This window comes from Neomonachus schauinslandi, chromosome 16 (genome assembly GCF_002201575.2).
Source record: "Neomonachus schauinslandi chromosome 16, ASM220157v2, whole genome shotgun sequence".
NCBI classification, from domain to species: domain Eukaryota; kingdom Metazoa; phylum Chordata; class Mammalia; order Carnivora; family Phocidae; genus Neomonachus; species Neomonachus schauinslandi.
In genome coordinates, this window is record NC_058418.1 from 15,953,952 (window position 1) to 15,971,308 (window position 17,357).

At 47.9% G+C, this 17,357-nt stretch overlaps 1 protein-coding gene across 2 annotated transcripts in view; it reads right to left on the minus strand.

Annotated features, from left to right (window-relative positions):
• WDR62 (WD repeat domain 62) overlaps positions 1-16,777 on the minus strand; it is a 41,838-nt gene extending 25,061 nt beyond the window's left edge. For both annotated transcript variants that reach the window (XM_021700791.1, XM_021700793.1), the window contains exons 1-9: positions 16,601-16,777; positions 13,113-13,204; positions 12,150-12,212; positions 9,288-9,345; positions 8,887-9,057; positions 7,748-7,885; positions 7,154-7,336; positions 5,440-5,600; positions 3,949-4,138 (exon numbers count right to left, since the gene is read on the minus strand). In XM_021700791.1, coding sequence (XP_021556466.1) covers positions 3,949-4,138; positions 5,440-5,600; positions 7,154-7,336; positions 7,748-7,885; positions 8,887-9,057; positions 9,288-9,345; positions 12,150-12,212; positions 13,113-13,204; positions 16,601-16,777 — 1,233 coding nt within the window. The remainder of the gene's footprint in view (positions 1-3,948; positions 4,139-5,439; positions 5,601-7,153; positions 7,337-7,747; positions 7,886-8,886; positions 9,058-9,287; positions 9,346-12,149; positions 12,213-13,112; positions 13,205-16,600) is intronic.
• Between the last annotated feature and the right edge of the window lie 580 nt (positions 16,778-17,357).

Below are 17,357 nucleotides of genomic sequence, written 5' to 3' on the forward strand. Positions count from 1 at the left end.
AAGACCTAAATGAAAGAGCTAAAACAATAAAACTTTTTTTTTTAAGTAGGCTCCACACCCATTGTGGAGCCCAACACGGGGCCTGAACTCATGACCCTGACATCAAGACTTGTGCTAAGATCAAGAGTTGGACACACTTAACTAACTGAGCCACCAGGCGCCCCTAAAACAATAAAACTCTTAAAAGAAAAGTAAATCTTCATCATTGTGGATTTGGCAATGGTTTGTTAGCTATGACACCAAAGATACAAGCAACAAAAGAAAAACAGATAAATCAGACTTCATCAAAATTAAAAACCTTTGCACATCAAAGGATACCATCCAGGGCGCCTGGGTGGCTCAGTCGGTTAAGCGACTGCCTTCGGCTCAGGTCATGATCCTGGAGTCCCGGGATCGAGTCCGGCATCGGGCTCCCTGCTCGGCAGGGAGTCTGCTTCTCCCTCTGACCCTCCTCCCTCTCATGCTCTCTGTCTCTCATCGTCTCTCTCGCAAATAAATAAAGTCTTAAAAAAAAAATTAAAAAAAAAATTTCTTTAAAAAAAAAAAAAAAAAAAAGGATACCATCCAAAAAAAAAGTGAAAAGATAACAAAGAATGAGAGAAAATATCTGCAAAGCATATATCTAATAAGGGTTAGTATCCAGAATACATAAAGAATTCTTACAATTCAACAGCAAAAAGACAAACAACCGAAGTAAAAAATGGGCAAAAAATTTGAATAGGCATTTCTCCAAAGATATACAAATTACCAACTGGTACATGAAAAGATGCTCAACAACATCATTAACCATTAGGGAAATGCAAGTCAAAACCACAACACAGTACCACTTCACAAACACTAAGATGGCTATAATTTAAAGGCAAAAAACATAAAACTAGTGTTGATAAGGATGCAGAGAAATTGGAATCCTCATACATCACTGGTGGGAATGTAAAATGGTGAGGGGCGCCTGGCTGGCTCAGTTGGAAGTGTGCGACTCTTGATTCAAGGTTGTGAGTTCAAGCCCCACATTGGGGTGCAGAAATTGCTTACAAAGAAAAAAAGAGGAATGTAAAATGGTACAGCTTTGGAAAAGTTTAGTGGCTCCTCGAAAGGCTAAACAGAATTACCATTATGACCCAGCAATTCTGCTCATGGGTATATACCCGAAAGAACTGAACACAGATATTCAAACAAAGCTCGTACATGAACATTCAGAGCAGCACTATTCCTAATAGCCAAAAGGTGGAAACAACACAAATGTCCACCAACTGATGAACATATGAATAAAATGTGGTATATCCACACAATGGAATATTAATCAACCTTAAAAAGGAAAGAAGAACTGAAACATGTTACAACATGGATAAACCTTGAAAATATACTAAGAGAAAGAAGCCAGACACGAAGTCCACATATTCTATTATTCCATTTGTATGAAATATTCAGGACAGGCAAATCCAGTGATAGAAAGCAGATTAGGGCTGAGAGAGTGGGAATAGGGAGTGATTGCTTAACGGGTACAGAGTTTCCTTTTGGGGTGATGAAAAAGTTCCAGAACTATATAGTAGGGATGGTTGTGCAGCATTATGAAGGTACTAAATGCCACTGAGTTGTATGTTTTAAAATGATTTAGGCGCGTGCCTGGGTGGCTCAGTCAGTGAAGTGTCTGACTCTTGATTTCAGCTCAGGTCATGCTCTCAGGGTCGTGAGATGGAGCCCTGAGTCAGGCTCTGCACTGAGCTTGGAGTCTGCTTAAGATTCTCGCTCTTCCTCTCCCTCTGCCCCTTCCCCCCAACCTGCGCATGTATGTGTGCGCGCACACACTCCCAAAAATAAAATAAAATAAAATAAAATGGTTTAAATGGCAAATTTTATGCTATGTGTATTTTACCATAATATGTATGTACATTTACATCCCCCTAAATAAATGGGGTCATAAGGGAGAGAATATGGTATATAACGGCTACATGATCAGATCACGTAGATGTAGTATAATTATTTTAAAAAATTGAGGGAGAATGGAAAGAACATATGCAAAAAAACTGTTTTAACTCTTTTCAAAATTGAGTAATGGTCATTCTTAGACTGTTGTACCTATAATGTGGGAATAAGTAAATGATTAACGGGGATATTCTAATTCCATCATCCCCCACATCTTTAGCTTTCCAAAAGCATCAATCCAATACCTATGAGCATCCCCAGCACTTAGACTGTGAATTTGAAACACCAATTCAAACTGAAAACAGAACTCTGGGCTTCTTTAAGAAATGGCCTAGGTCTGGGATAGGAAATGTACAAGATGAGGCTGGAACATCTTGTCATCTCAAATAGCAAGGTAGCTCCCAAAGAAAGACTACTAGGGTCATGTCCAAAGGACTCAGGAGCCAACTTGGAGAGGCTCCTAATAGTCAAAGATGGGACAATCTGAGCTTCAATAATGTTAATAATTGCAATGGATTAAAATATATCCAATATATTTACATATATGAATATATAATGATATTAAATAAAAACAACTAGTTACCTTTAGAGGACAGGGAACCAATTCATTATCTTGAAAACTGGTAAATAAAGGGAAAGAATCAAGCATTTATCCTGCCTTTCCTATATGAAGTGTACCACTGGGTGACCAAATGGTAGATGAGGGGAAGTGTTTCTTCATATAAGTAGTCCAACTAATAAAAAGAAATGATAGAATTAGAATATCACCATACTGCAACCCCCAAGGAATAAATGGATCTAGGCATTGAGCATCAACAGCTGCTAACAATAATCAATAAATTGTACATTTCCTTCATGTGGTTTTCTAGATCTGGGTTATTTAAAAAAAAAAATATGAAGGATAGAGAGTTAGGACATTGGGAGTTGCAGAAGAAGAGAAAGAATCAGGTAGAGGCAATTTTTAAATTGTACTGGCTGTTCTTTCCAGAACTGATAAAATGATGCACCCACAGATATTTTTGTTGAGGAGACAGATATATATATAAATAACAGGCAGATGCAAAGGAAATGAACTGAAAGAACACATAATAAACTAATAACAAAGGTGAGGGTGAGAAAGAGCAGGATTGGGGGGTGGGGAGGTGATCAAAATAGACTTTAGCTTTATAATATTTCACCTTTTTTTTTTTTCCAAAGAGAATATATTTATATATAAAATTTTAAAGTTATTTCAAAAACATTCTTGTTAAGTGAGTAAAGTGCTATCAGCAGAAACGTCAGATCCATGAGAGCAGATGGATTCAAGCAGTCAAGGGCTGAATAATGCTTATTCAAAAGGATCAAGTTATTTCTCCCAATTCTGAATTGGGCCACTGAAAACATAATTTCTCCAGGACAAATGCTCCTAGCAGTAAGAAATTTTCAGGGGCAGGGGGAGGTAGAATACAATTATTTCCCCCACCAGTTGTCTTATTTGCAAGGAAAACAGAACAGCTTTAGAGAATGAAAACACCCCAAAGATTCATTCTCCGAAAACTTCAACACTTGACAAAGCACTCAGCTACACAAGCGGCCCTCCACAGCTAGTTCTCCGAGGTCCACACGCCCCTGCCGCTGTTCTCCCCATGGCTGCCTGCCTCTGCCCCTCACCTCCTGCAGGTCTCTGCTTCACTCTCACGTCCTCAGAGAGGCCTTCCCTGATCAGTCTCCTCTCTAGAACAGCACCCTTGGTCCCTTTTCCCCTACACTGTTTTGTCTTTGCAGAGGTAGTGCCGCTTGGCTGTTACTGATGATGTGTGTGAGTTTACTCTCCCACCCAAATGTGAGCTCCAGCAGGGCAGGACTTTTGTCAGTTTCCTTCCCAGCTGTGTCCCCAGCACCTAGAACAGCATCCGGGACCAAGCTGGGGCCATGAATATCTTGTGAAGGAAGGGCTGAATGGGTTCCCCGAACTGCAGAAGCTTTTCCCAGCTGAGCCCCGGATGGGAGCTGAGCAGGGGCAGAGGTAGGAAAAGAGGGGCTCACCTCCACGTTCCAGACGTAGGAGCTGTGGAAGAGCTCTGACCACATCTTGCCTACTTTGTTGATGTCTTTGACATCCCAGATGTAGATGCTGTGGTCCTTATACACGCAAGACAGCCACTGATGGATGGGGTCGAAGGTCAGTGCCACTGTATCCGGGTAGACTGCTTCTGCCTTCCTGCGGAAGAGGAAGCTAACAAGGCCACATGGTCATCAGTCACCATCAATGTCAGTGTGAGTAGTGACAGCTGCCTCTGGTGACACTCGATCTGCCTCTTGCCTGGCAATGCCATCCCTTATGATAACTGGGGTGGTTCATCTCCCACTCCAACTCTACTCTCTTCCCCCTCCTTCTTCCTTTGCTTTTGCTTCTAGTACAGAGGTTGTAAACTGGAAGCTTCTGCCTGGCCCCTGAGAACATCTGAATTTTCACCTCCCCTCATTTCACCCACCCAAGCTCCATCCTCTCTTTGAGCATGGAAGAATGATGGGCACGTACCTTAGTTCTTTCTCATTAGCCCCATCAGCACATGACCAAAAATCCCTATGCCAGGGGGACTGGGGAGTTGTCACCTGGCCTGGGGCCTCCCTGCAAAGGCTACAGTTTACTGAGCACTTACTACGGGCCGATCTGAGAGCTTTAGCTACACTGAATTCCCAAAGTCTCCACGAGCGGTAGGTACTATATTTCACAGATGAGGAAACTAAAGCACACACAGCGAAGGTGGCAGAGCTGGGTGGCCTGGCCACCGCAACACAGCACTGGGGGTCACTCGGAAAATGTACCCAGGAGGTAGTGTCTGGCGGTCTACAAAGAGGCAACCCCAGGCACCCAGCACCCCCTGGTTAGGTGGCCCCTCCCCCCAACAGCCTTACACCATAGCTCAGCCCTTCCACCCACTCTCAACATGGCAGCCAGAGGGCTCTAATGCTTAAGGCCGACCATATAACTAACTCCAATGCCTGAAATCTCCAGTGGCTACCCACTGACCTCAGAAAAGACTACAAAGCTCCCCCTGCCAGCCTCCATCAATGTTCAGACCTGTCTCCTAACATCCTCCCCTGGCGCACTCCAGCCATGCAGCCCCTAGCTGTTCACGCAACATGCCAAGCCCAGGGCGTTTTGCCCATCAGGTCTTTATACTTGCTGTTAGGACCCACCTCTCCACATAGCTGGCTCCTCCTCACCAGAGACACCTCCTCTGGCTCCCAAGCAACACAGCCCCACCGCCAGGCACTTTCCTTCCTGAGTTCCTGGTTTATGTCACCAGAGCACTTAGGGCTATCTGAAACGACCTTGTTTGTATACTTGTTTATCATCAAGCTCCCTCACTAGACCGCAGACTTCATGGTGGCAGAGATTTTGCTGCCTCGCTCTAACTCTATCCTTCCAGCCCAGGGCTGGCCAGGTGGGTACGTTAAGCTGGAAGCACGAACGGATGTCAGCAGACAGACTTTGGGTGGGCCCCTCTCCCACCCTCTGCAGGGCAGTACCTGGGCTCCAGGCCCTGGGCCACGTCCACCCCAAGGTAGTGTGGTTTGGGCAGGTTCGCGAGGTACTGCAGGCTGTGGGCCTGGAAGATGCGGACTATCCCATCTGTGCAGCCGCAGAAGATGAGCTCTTGGCTGACACAGAGGCAGGAAGATAAGGAGACCTGTGGAGGCAAAGGGGACCCAAGTGGACTTGAATGCTCCATGTAACCCAGTGCAGAGACATAGGGACTAACAGAGCAGACGTCAGCCTCCAGAGAAGCCTTAGAGTTCCTTGGGTCTAAGAAGCCCATTTCAGCAAATTGTAAACTTCTGGAATCAGGAATATTAGCAGTCACTACTGAAGGAAACGTGCCAGCAGGCAGGCAGAGGCACAAACTGCAAAAGAACTGTCATCACTGTCTATAGAAGAACTCAGCTGTGTGTGGAAAATCATCTGCTCAGCAGACTATGACCTTGGAGAGGTAACATGCAGAAGCACAGTGGAATTGGGGGCTTATGTTTTATTCCCTATTGTTTAAAAACAACTTCAGAGAGATTAGACTTCAGAGCAACACGGAAAAATGTGACTGTATACAGAAAAGGCTCTCGGACCCGCTATCCCACCAGGATACCCAGATGGAAGGGGCAGGAAGTGCCAGACCTCTGGATGCTGATTAGAGGAGCTTTTCCAAATCTAGAGGGACTTAATTTATAAGTCATTTAAGACAACTGCTCAGGGGCTAACCATCCATCTGTCGAAAGCTTTGGACTTGCTTAAGCTGCTGAAGTTCTAGAAAGAGGATTCAAACGAGAAAAAAACAAATGATGTTTAACCATCTAGGAAAAACAGATGAAACTCCCAATTCTTCCACAGGCCTGATGCCATTAGCCCTAAAGGTGAGTTCTAGAGGGGAGCCACAGGAGCAGGGCTAGGAAAAGGAGGTAAAACCATGATGCTCCTGCTGAGAGCCATCCAGTCTCAGAACAGGAAAACGGTTTGGATTCAAACCCTCAGAACCTGAAGAAAAGCGGTTCTGCAATTTATAAATATGTCATCCTTTAATTTAAAATGTTACATATTTCTGGGGCGCCTGGGTGGCTCAGTCGTTAAGCATCTGCCTTCGGCTCAGGTCATGATCCCAGGGTCCTGGGATCGAGCCCCGCATCGGGCTCCTTGCTCGGCAGGAAGCCCGCTTCTCCCTCTCCCACTCCCCCTGCTTGTGTTCCCCCTCTCGCTGTCTCTCTCTGTCAAAAGAATCTTAAAAAATAAATAAATAAAATAAAACGTTATGTAATTTTAAAAAGTCCTTTTTTAAATGAAAAAAAAAATGAAAAAAACCTTAAATAAAAAAAAAAAAAAAAAAAAAAGATGCAGTCTTCCCACCAGCTACGAGTACTCAGTGAAGAAGAGAAATGGGAACTGGGTCAAACAGTGATGGGAGAGAACTGTAACCTTGAGCCCATGACAGGGAACCAGGAACTGTGCTGCCTGCCTTCTGTTTATTATCTCATGGGACTCCCTGATCAACTCTGTGAGGTAGGCAGCAGGATTTCCATTTTACAGATGAGGAAACTGAGGTTCAGCGACGGAGAGTCACTCACCCAGAGTCTCACAAGCAGAACTTCTGAGGAGTCAGACCCAGAGCGAGTGGGATCAACTACCAGGCAGGGATATTACTGAGCATCCTGGGAAGAGTGTTTTTCCCCTTGTTGGCAGGGAGGAGTGTTGGGGTACCTTCAGGTTGATCCACTTCTCCAGCACCCTCTTCTCGTTGAACTGGCAAAGGAGGCCCGAGTAGGACACACAGAAGGTACTGCCTGCCATCTGGCCCCGGCCGCAAGCCACGCCGCAGAAGATGTTGTTGTGCAGTTCACCCAGGATGCCTGAACGCCCTACAAGGGGCACCGTGCCCGTCACCTGGAGGCATAGCAGGGCATGGTAAGACACTGTCCACATGGCCTAGATCCCAGCAAGGTCACAATGGGACTCTTACGGCCAGAGACTATGACACATAGCTCAACAGAAGGACTCTAAGACATTCCTCCAAATGGAGAAGGGAAGAAAAAAACAGAATACACACTTCCAGGCAGAGGGGCTGGAAGGCAGCAGTCCAGGAAAGAGATCTGGCCCCAGGGTCAGTGGGTGGGGAGGAGATTTCCCAGCAGGGCCTGACACCACCTACAGAGCAGGCCCAGAAGCAGAAGTTGAACCAGAGGCCAGACAACCTTTGAGGCCATTGCCTCCAAATCTCAGGTAAAAACAGTAGTCCATACTGCTCCTAATGGTTACTCCCCCAGGCTGGCTAAGGGGGCAGGGTAAGAAACCTACCTTTGCTTCTGTGGAGACTTCCAAGAACCAGAACCTCACGTGCCGGTTCCCTACGGTGACAAAATAGCTGCTGTCCTCTGAGAAGGAGAGGGCGATGACCCTGCACGATACCTTGTTGGAAGCCACCACAATGTCTTTCTGGAAAAAATCAATGCAGACAAATTTATGCCAGCACCCATCCATTGGATCATTTGTGCCTTTGCTCTCAGCCCTATATCTCCTCACCCTCCCCTGCTCCAAGTCAGTTTTCTTTGGGTCCTCCAGTGAGCTGCTTTATGGAAAAACCTATGTGTGGCACTCTTATCTTTCCCAATACAGAGGAGACTTGAGGCTTGGAAAGGTTTCCACATGTAAGTTCCAGAACTCTCCCCAAGAGTCCATGCTCTACAGCTCACACATGGCTGAGCCTGCACAGCATGAAATCCTCTCGGTAGTCCTATGTGGAAGGTGCTTCTCCCCACCTCTGCCAGGCACAGAGAGGTAGTGTCATGTGCTTAAGGTCACACAGCAGGTAATGAACAGAGCCAGGATTTGGTACCCACCTCTGCCACCTCCAAGTCCTTCCCTAGCTGTTCCAAAGTCCAGCCTTCCGGCACATAACTCACTGAATTCTCACAACTCAATGAGGTAGATGCTAGCATATCCATCTTACAGATGAGGAAAGACTCACAGAGAAATAAAGTCACTTGCTCAAGGTCACAGCTGGTTGATATGAAAATAATTATGTAGGGGCACCTGGGTGGCTCAGTTGGTTAAGCAACTGCCTTCAGCTCAGGTCATGATCCTGGAGTCCCAGGATCGAGTTCCGCATCAGGCTCTCTGCTCAGCAGGGAGTCTGCTTCTCCCTCTGACCCTCCCCTCTCTCATGTGCTCTCTCTCTCAAATAAATAAATAAATAAAATCTTAAAAAAAAAAAAAAAAAGAAAAGAAAATAATTATGTAATTCCACTAGTTGAGAGCTTGTCATATGCCTCACAGTAAGTGTCTAGAACGGGGATCAGCATGCAATAGGTGCTCAATAAATATTTTTTTGATAAATGAACACTTCACCAAATTATTTCATTTAGTTCGCTCAATGCCTGAGCCTCAGAGTGCTCTGGCAGCTGGCTGCCGGCCCACACCCCCACCGGTCGTCTCACCTTCCAGTTCCAGACGTTGAGTACCATGTCGTGCTGGTAGCCCATGGACACAATGTGCTTCATATTGGGGGAGAAGGCCACACAGGCCACGCCGTACTTGTGGCCCACCATCTCTGCCACCTGACTCTTCTCATCCACGTCCCAGATGCGCACAGCAGGCCTGTGCCCGTTCTGGGGAAGGCGGGGCCGTTACTGCGGATAGGTTCTGCGCCAGGCAGGGCTAGAAGGGCTAATAGGGCTGAAATTGGCATTGCCCCAGGATGTGTCCAAAAGCCGCCTCCCCCATCTGCCATGGGACTTTCTGGCCTGGGGATAAGCTATTCTAGGGACTTCCCAGGCCTACTGGGGGGTAGAAGGAATGGCCCCAGATCCCTCCCCACCCAGTCACCATCACAACTCACCTCCCCCGTCACTATGTACTTCCCATCAGGAGAGAAGGCCAGAGCACTCAGAGACTTCCTGGGGGTAAGGAAAGGGGCTGGTCACTGGTTCCAAGGTGGGGTAGGCAGCCGGACCCCTGTCTGGCTGTGCTCACAGAACTCTGCCCACTCTCTGCTTCTAAGCCTTGAAAGAGGCCAGGAGAGGGGAGTGCCAGCAGGTCCCACAGAGTCACAGCTGCCTGTGTGCCCAGCACAGCACACAGGGCGTCCCTTGCATTCCCTGCTGCCAGAAGGGGGTCAGTGGCACAGGGAAATGGGGGTCAAAGCAAAGGCCCCAAACCCAGATGGGGGGTCACTGGACAGGGACCTTCCTTTCCTCTCCCTCAGGAGGGGTGGGCTCCCTAAGACCCCACCCACCCTGTAACCCCGAGAAATTCAGGTACAGGAAATGGCACAGATCTGGCCTAACTATGGGGGGTGGTACTGAAGGGCAGATCCTGGCAGACGGCACCCAGACACAAGCCTGCAGCATGCGCTCCACAGCTAAACACGCATGGTGTTCTGGAAAACCCATGAACAATTAACACCTTTCTCTCCAGCCTGCACAAGGACTGAGTCACCAGACTCATCTGCGTGTTTTCTTCGCAGCAAGTTTCATGGTTCCCGGACTACACTGTTGTTTTCTTCTCCCCTCTCTTTTTTATCTGTGCTCCTTAATAGTCTAGTAATTGCCTCCCTCACCTGAGTTAATTGGTGTGCAAATCTGTAAGTAAATCCTGCGTTTTGACAATCTCACAGAGCATTTATCATCATCACCTCAACTCTGGTGGCCTCCCATCACTCCTACAGCAGCAGACAAGGCAAGCCGCCTATCCGATGGCCACTTGCCCCTGCTTCCTCACCGACAGAATCCGAGTTTTAATTAGGATGGCTGCACCCCCAGCGCGAGTGCAATCCCTCACCTCTCTTGCAGCCACACGGGCACAGCTGCACAGTTTACTCTGGCCAACGAGAAGTAAGCTGAAATGCTGTGTGTGGTTTCCAGAAGAGCTTCTCAAAGGGAACTCTTTGCCCTGATCCCCAGTCATTCTCCTTCCGAATCAAGGACATGACAGCCAGAACTCCATCTCGGACCATGAGACAGCCTCAAGAACAGGAGCCTCACAATAGGCATGGTGGAACAGAAAGACAGGCAGCCAGGGGTTCCTGATGTTTGCAGAGACACCAGCCGCCTGGGTGCCCACCTCCAGACTTCATCCGCGCAAGAAGGGTATATGCCCTTGTGTTTGAAGCCATGCTTGCTGTGGGTTTCTGTTGTCTGTAGCCACTCCTAACCTGTCGCCTGCCTTGAGCCTGTGCCCGGCTCTCTGCAAAATGCTATACGGACATCACTGCACTCATTCCTCAAGGGCACTCTCTGGAGTCAGGACTCTCAGCCAGTTTTGAGATGAGGAGACCTCAACACAGGGAAGTCCTGCCCATGTGACCTAACCTGACAGCGCAGGGCCCCGGCCGCACATCAGAATGCCCTGCAGAGCCTTTGTAAAATGTCAAAGCCATGCTAAGACTAGTGAATCAAAGTCTGATGAGGAACAGGGTAATATCTGCAATTTCAGAGAAGCTCCCCGCAAGATACTCACTAATCACCAGAGGAAAAGAGGCTTCACAGCGGGAAAGCCTGGCAGACACCACCTTCACCAAGGGCCCGAGCGAACACCACCAGTCATAGGAGAGATCAATATCTAGCCTCTTGCCAGAATGCAGAGGCAAAAGCAGCATTCCTTCTGCTACAGAACCTCAGTCTATGAGGAAACATCAGACAAGCCCAAAGGCTGGGGCATTCTACAAAATACCTGGCCTGTAATCCTCAAGTGTCAAGGTCATCAAAGTCAAGAACACATGAAGAAACCTCTTCAGACTGAAAAAGCCTGAAGAGACAACTAAATGCAACGTGTGATACTGGACAGAATCCTTTCGCTCTAAAGAACATTCTTGGGATAAATGCTAAAACTTGAAAGAGGCTTAGATAGTAGTGATGTACCAATTTTAATTTCCTGCCTTTGCTGATCGTATTGTGGTTTTGAAGGCTAATGCTCCCCCCCCACTGGAAATACACACTGAAATAATCAGAGGTACAGGGGTGTCATGTCTGCAGCTTGCTCTCAAATGGTTCAGAAAAAAAAATTACCACATATATAGACCAAGAATGATAAAGCAAATGTGGCAAAAGGTTAACATTTGGGGAAAATGGATGAAAGGTATACAGGCATTCTTTCTACTGTTCTTTAAAGTCTAAAATTATTTCAATATAAAAAGTTTAAAAATTGCCAATACCCAGAAGTGGCTTCTGTCTCCGCCTCATCTCGCCCTCACTCACTTCTTTATTCCAGGCACAGGACTCCCTGGCTGCTCCTCAAAAACTCCAAGATTCTTAACCACTGCAGGGCCTTTGTGCTTGGGGCTCCCTCTACCTGGAATACTCTCCCCACACTTTCACAGGGGTCACCCCCTTACTTCTCAGCCTCCAGGAGGCCCTCCCTGGGCCCTCTGATATAGTTCCCCTGTCCCCCACCATTCTCTGCCTGCACACCCACCCTAACACGTCCTCATTCTTTCCTCCACAGCAATGGTCAGAGTTGCCTAGTAATTTGCCAACTGGTTTAGTCGTCCCCCGCTGCTAAGCTATCAGCTCTACAAGAGCAGAGATTCTCACTGTCCTCAGCACCTGGAACACTACCTAGCACAAAGCAGCAGAATGTAGCTGAACCAGTGGGTGAGTGAATGAGTTAGTCACCCACCTACAAGCTTCCAAGCAATGTGGGGAAGGGGGTAGATGCCAGGACCCTGGTCCCACCCCTACCCAATGCCCAGGGCCCAGCCTACCTGGCAGTGTTAAAAATGTGCTGCTGCTTGTTTTCCTTGGGATTCAAAATCACCACCACACAGCTGGGGAGAAAGAGGAAAATGTGCCCAAACTAAAGGACGTACTAGGGTCCAAGGATGATTCCATTCCCAAGAGAAGAGCCCACACATAAATAAGGCTCCCTCTGAACAGAAGAGTCTCTCCTCCCCCTCCAGGTATCTACACTGAGAATTCTAGGGCACTGCACATTATTAAATAATATATTCTTAGACAGAAACCAACACTTCCTCTGTGGTAACTATTCTGTCAGACCCTCGGCTAATAAAGACCTTATGGGCATAACCTCTTTAAATCCTCATAACTGCCAGGTGAAGTCGGACATCTTAGCCCCCTTTTAGAGATGAGGAAACTTGCAGCCCAGAGAGGGAAAAGTCCTTTGCCCAGGGTCACCCAGCTGGTCAGGGACAGAGTGGGGACATGAATCCATACACTGTCAAATTCAAGAGCCCACCCCTGTCCTCTATCCTGGACTGCATCCCAAAGACTGAATAACGGATACAGTTCATTAAGAAAGACTACAGGTCTGGCTTGCCCTATAGGCATGAAAGGGTCCCTTCAGTGCCTAGAACAGTGCCAGGCTAGATCAGTATCTGTGTAATCAACAGCAGGAGGATATCTTTCGGTCCTCTCAACTACCCAAGAGGAGGATATCACTAGTTCTGTTTTATGGATGAAAAATGAGGTGCTCACAGAGGATCACGTGGTGGAGCTGGGCCATAAATCCAGTTGTCTGACACCACGCCTTGGGTCTTTCCCAGAATTGCTGCCACCTCCCACCTGCAGTCACAATAAGGCTTTCATAGTGCTCACCACAGGCCAGGTACTATTCTAGACATGGATGGGCCCAGGGAATCCTCTCTGCAGCCCTCAGGGGTAGGTAGCTTGTCTGCAGTCTACATATGGAAAAGCTTCCATTCACTCACCCTGCTAGGTAGGCCACGTGGCCTGTGCTAGGGTCACAGGTTAGGCCACTGCTGTTCTGGGCTGTGATGCCAAGTACCTTCTCCAGTGACACCTGTGGGGAAAAAGTCCAAGTCAGAAGGACCTGTCCCAGGAGGTCCTTCGTGGCACCAGTGCTTCAGCCACCCATTCAGTCCCTGTGACCTCCAACACCGAGCTTCTACAGTCAGGCTACCAACAGCTGACATTTGTTCTTCTCAACATGGCTTTGAAGGACACAGAATGGTGAGGAAGACAGACAAAATCCCTGCCCTCCTGGAGCTCACATTCTAGTGGTGATGGGATGGAGGACATAAAAAACAACAAATATGTAAAATAGATGTCAGGTGATGATAGGAGCAAAGAGAACAATAAAGCAGAGAAGGAGACTGGGAGTATAGGGGAAGGAGAGAAGGCCTCACGGAGAAGGTGACCTCTGAATAAGTTTCTAAGTATTTTATATGGATGAAAGGTTTGAAACCCCACAACAACCCAAGGAAGAAGGCACAATTGTCACCCCTATTTTATTTATTTATTTTTTTAAGATTTTTTTTTTTTATTTATTTGACAGAGAGAGACACAGCGAGAGAGAGAACACAAGCAGGGGGAGTGGGAGAGGGAGAAGCAGGCTTCCCGCGGAGCAGGGAGCCCAATGTGGGACTCGATCCCAGAACCCTGGGACCATGACCTGAGCCGAAGGCAGACGCTTAATGACTGAGCCACCCAGGCGCCTGTCACCCCTATTTTACAGATGAGGTCATTGAGACTCAAAATCCCACACCTGTGGAGTGGCAAGGTTGGGCTACAAACCCAGCTAGTCTTTGGCTCCAAAGCCAGGACCCTGGGCCCTGCAGGAGGGACAGCAGTGAGCAAGAGTGGACACCATCTGTTCCCTCAGCAAATTCACAGTCTAGAGGTTCAACAAGTAAAGAAACAAGTGAACAGTCACATTTAAAATTTAAAAATTCTCTAAGCAAAGCAATTTAAATGGGTGAGTCTCCATCACGGTTGATTAAAACTATTTAGAATATGGACTATTAGAATTGTGGTACTTTCATATCCTGAATATACTAGCTTCCAATTATTACAAAGTAAAGCATTCTCAAGCAAGTCCTTGGCCTCAGAAATGAGAGGCAAACATAGGATAATAATAGCTCACACTTCTTGAGCATTTACCAAGAGCCAGGCTCTGTTTAAATACCTATAGCTGTACTGACTTATCTAATGTTCACAATAACCCTGTGATGTAGGCATTATCATCATCATCATCTCCATCTTACAGATGAGGATATAAAGGGGCCCAGAGAAGTAACCCATCCAGGAAGGAGCAGCACCAGAACTCTAACCCAAGCAATCAGGCAATGGCACTCACATCGTTTTTTATATCTGTCAATCAGCATTACTGGGTATTAATATAATATAATGGTCATTTTTAAAAAAGATTTTATCTATTTATTTGACAGAGAAAAAGAGAGGGATCACAAGTAGGCAGAGCAGCAGGCAGAGGCAGAGGGAGAAGCAGGCTCCCCCCTGAGCAGAGAGCCTGACGCAGGGTTAGATCCCAATGCGGGGCTCGATCCCAGAACCCCGGGACCATGACCTGAGCCAAAGGCAGATGCTTAACCAACTGAGCCACCCAGGCACCCCATAATGGTAATTTTTAAAGTAGATCTTATGTTAGCCAGAGGGACTCTGTGCCACCAAACAAGAAAAATAAATAAATGACACCAATTACCCAAAATACAGAATCAACGCAGTAGTAGCTACCACTAATAGAGTAATTGCAATGTGCCAGGTATTGTTCTAATGCTTAAGATATGTGAGCTCACTTAATCCTCACAAATACCCTACAAGGGAATCTTTATATTATATTTATAAATATGTATTTACATTATTATTCTCATTATTCTCATTTATATTATATCCTTATTTCCTCAGATGAGGAAATTGAGGCACAGAACAGTTCATAACAAGAACAGAATTAAGGGGGCACCTGCATGGCTCAGTGGGTTAAGCATCTGCCTTTGGCTCAGGTCGTGATCTCAGGGTCCTGGGATAGAGCCCTGCATCGGGCTCCCTGCTCCACGGGGAGTATGCTTCTCTCTTTCCCTCTGCGCCCGGCTCATGCTTACTCTCTCTCACTCTCTCAAAATAAATAAATAAAATCTTAAACAAAACAAAACAGAATTAAGGTTTAAGCCCAGGCAGTCTGGGTCCAGAGGCTGCTTAACCACATTGCTTACTGCCTCTCTGAAATTGCTATTGCTATTCCTCTATTTTATACACAGGTTAGAGCTCACAAGGCACTTTCAGGAACATACAAGATAAGGGCTATGAAGTACAGGATGCTAGGTAAAAGATTAAAGTAGATGTCTGTCTTAGGCTGGGGTTCAAGAAGACCTCTCAGGGTAGGGATATTCAGGCTGAGACTTGAGGGATGAAGAGCCAGCCAGGTGGACTGCAGCAAAAAGCCCAGAGGACTCAGCAAACACTTAGGAGGTGGTAGAGATCTTGGAGCCTCAGGAAAACAGAAAGCAGGCTAGGGTGACTGACCATTGGTAAAAGAGAGGACAATGAAGGTATGGCCAGAGAGGTGGGCAGGGTCCACTTGCCCAGGCCTTGCAGCCAGGAATGGGTGATATAATCAGAGTGCAGCAGGAATCTTTGTGGCAGGAACAAGATCCACCAGCATCTACCATGTTTCCACCCTCTACCTGGACTCTGCCAAGCAGGTCATAGTCACAATTTCATTTCTGCTCCCTGCAACTCCATGGTATGGTTATTGTAACTTCTATTTTATAAAAACAGACTTTGTAGCTCAGAGAGTTGGAGAACAATTTTTTAAATTGCTGCTGTGCTAATGGAATTCCTTCTACCTACTCTAAAATCTTTGTTTCTCTAAGGACTCAGGGAACTGTTCTGTACGCCACCCCCCCGCCTCGGAAGCGGTGCTGAGATTCTACAATCACTCAAATGGTCTCCATAATTTCGGGTGGCAATATGTAATAATTCCACACCGGTAAGGGAGAAGGAAAGAGAAGGCAGGTAAGGCGAGAAGGTGGAGCGAACTGAGGGACAGACGAGGTAGGTAGGATTGGGGACTGAATACTGGTAGATACCCTAAAGATCCAGCGAAGAGAGAGGTCAACAAAAACGGAAGGGCCCAGAGAGACATCTAAAGGTGACTGAAAGGATACGCAGGAAGGAGGGAGCCGATGGTGATTAGAACTAAAATATACTCGGAGGGAGGGGAGAAATGAGCTAGGAAAGGTGGGCACTACCCGAGAGAGAAGGAAACGGGGGAGTGGGAGGAGCCCTGGCTAACGGGGCGGGACCTTGAAACGAAGCCGGCCAGAGAGGAGCCTGAGGGGACGAGCCGAGGGCTGATAGGCGGGGCCAACGATCTAAGGGCGGGACCAGGGGAGGCCCAGGGACCCTGGACCTGGGGTGGGCAGGGCAAACAGCTCCTCACCCGGTTCTGCACCGTGTCCTCCAGCGCCGCCGAGAATCGTGTCCGCCGCCGGAGACAGAGCGGCGGAGCGGGGGGCGGAGAGCCCTGGCCCCTCCGCGCCGGAACTCCCACCGTGACGGATGGCAGCTTCTCGACTGCATCGTTCCGCGCGTAGCCTCCGGGCCCCAAGGCTGCCATCGTCGTGCCGGAGCCCGGCGACCGTTACGCTCCTCAACCGCCGCCGCCGCCTCCGCGACCCACTAGAAGAGCAAACGGCCGCGGGAAAAGCCGCCGCCGCCGCCGCCTCCGCGACCCACTAGAAGAGCAAACGGCCGCGGGAAAAGCCGCCGCCGCCGCCCATTGGACGCGGCGGCCCGGGTCTGGCCAATGTCAGGGCTGCCGGGCGGCAGTTTTGACCAATGAGGGCTGAGAGGCGGAGCAAAGTATATGGCAGGGTGGAGCCATAGCTAGTTTACTTGATGTCTGATCAAGGGAAGTGGCGTTTTTTATGCGGTTTGTGTTTATCATTAACAGACATTAAGGTTTTAACTTTTACGTAGCTAAGACCAAAGCCTCCAGTTCGCTTTTTACTGCACTCCCCATCCCCGAGCAACTACCCACGCAATGGCAGTCACCCGGATGTAAGCGTAGGGTGGAGCCGAACGAGACGGGCCACTTGGCGCAGGCTCAGAAAAGCCGTGACGCCACCTCTCCCCCAACACGTGGTAAGGTCAGGGTGGCTAGGAACCGGCTTTGCGCCGAAGGCGTCGCCTTTCCC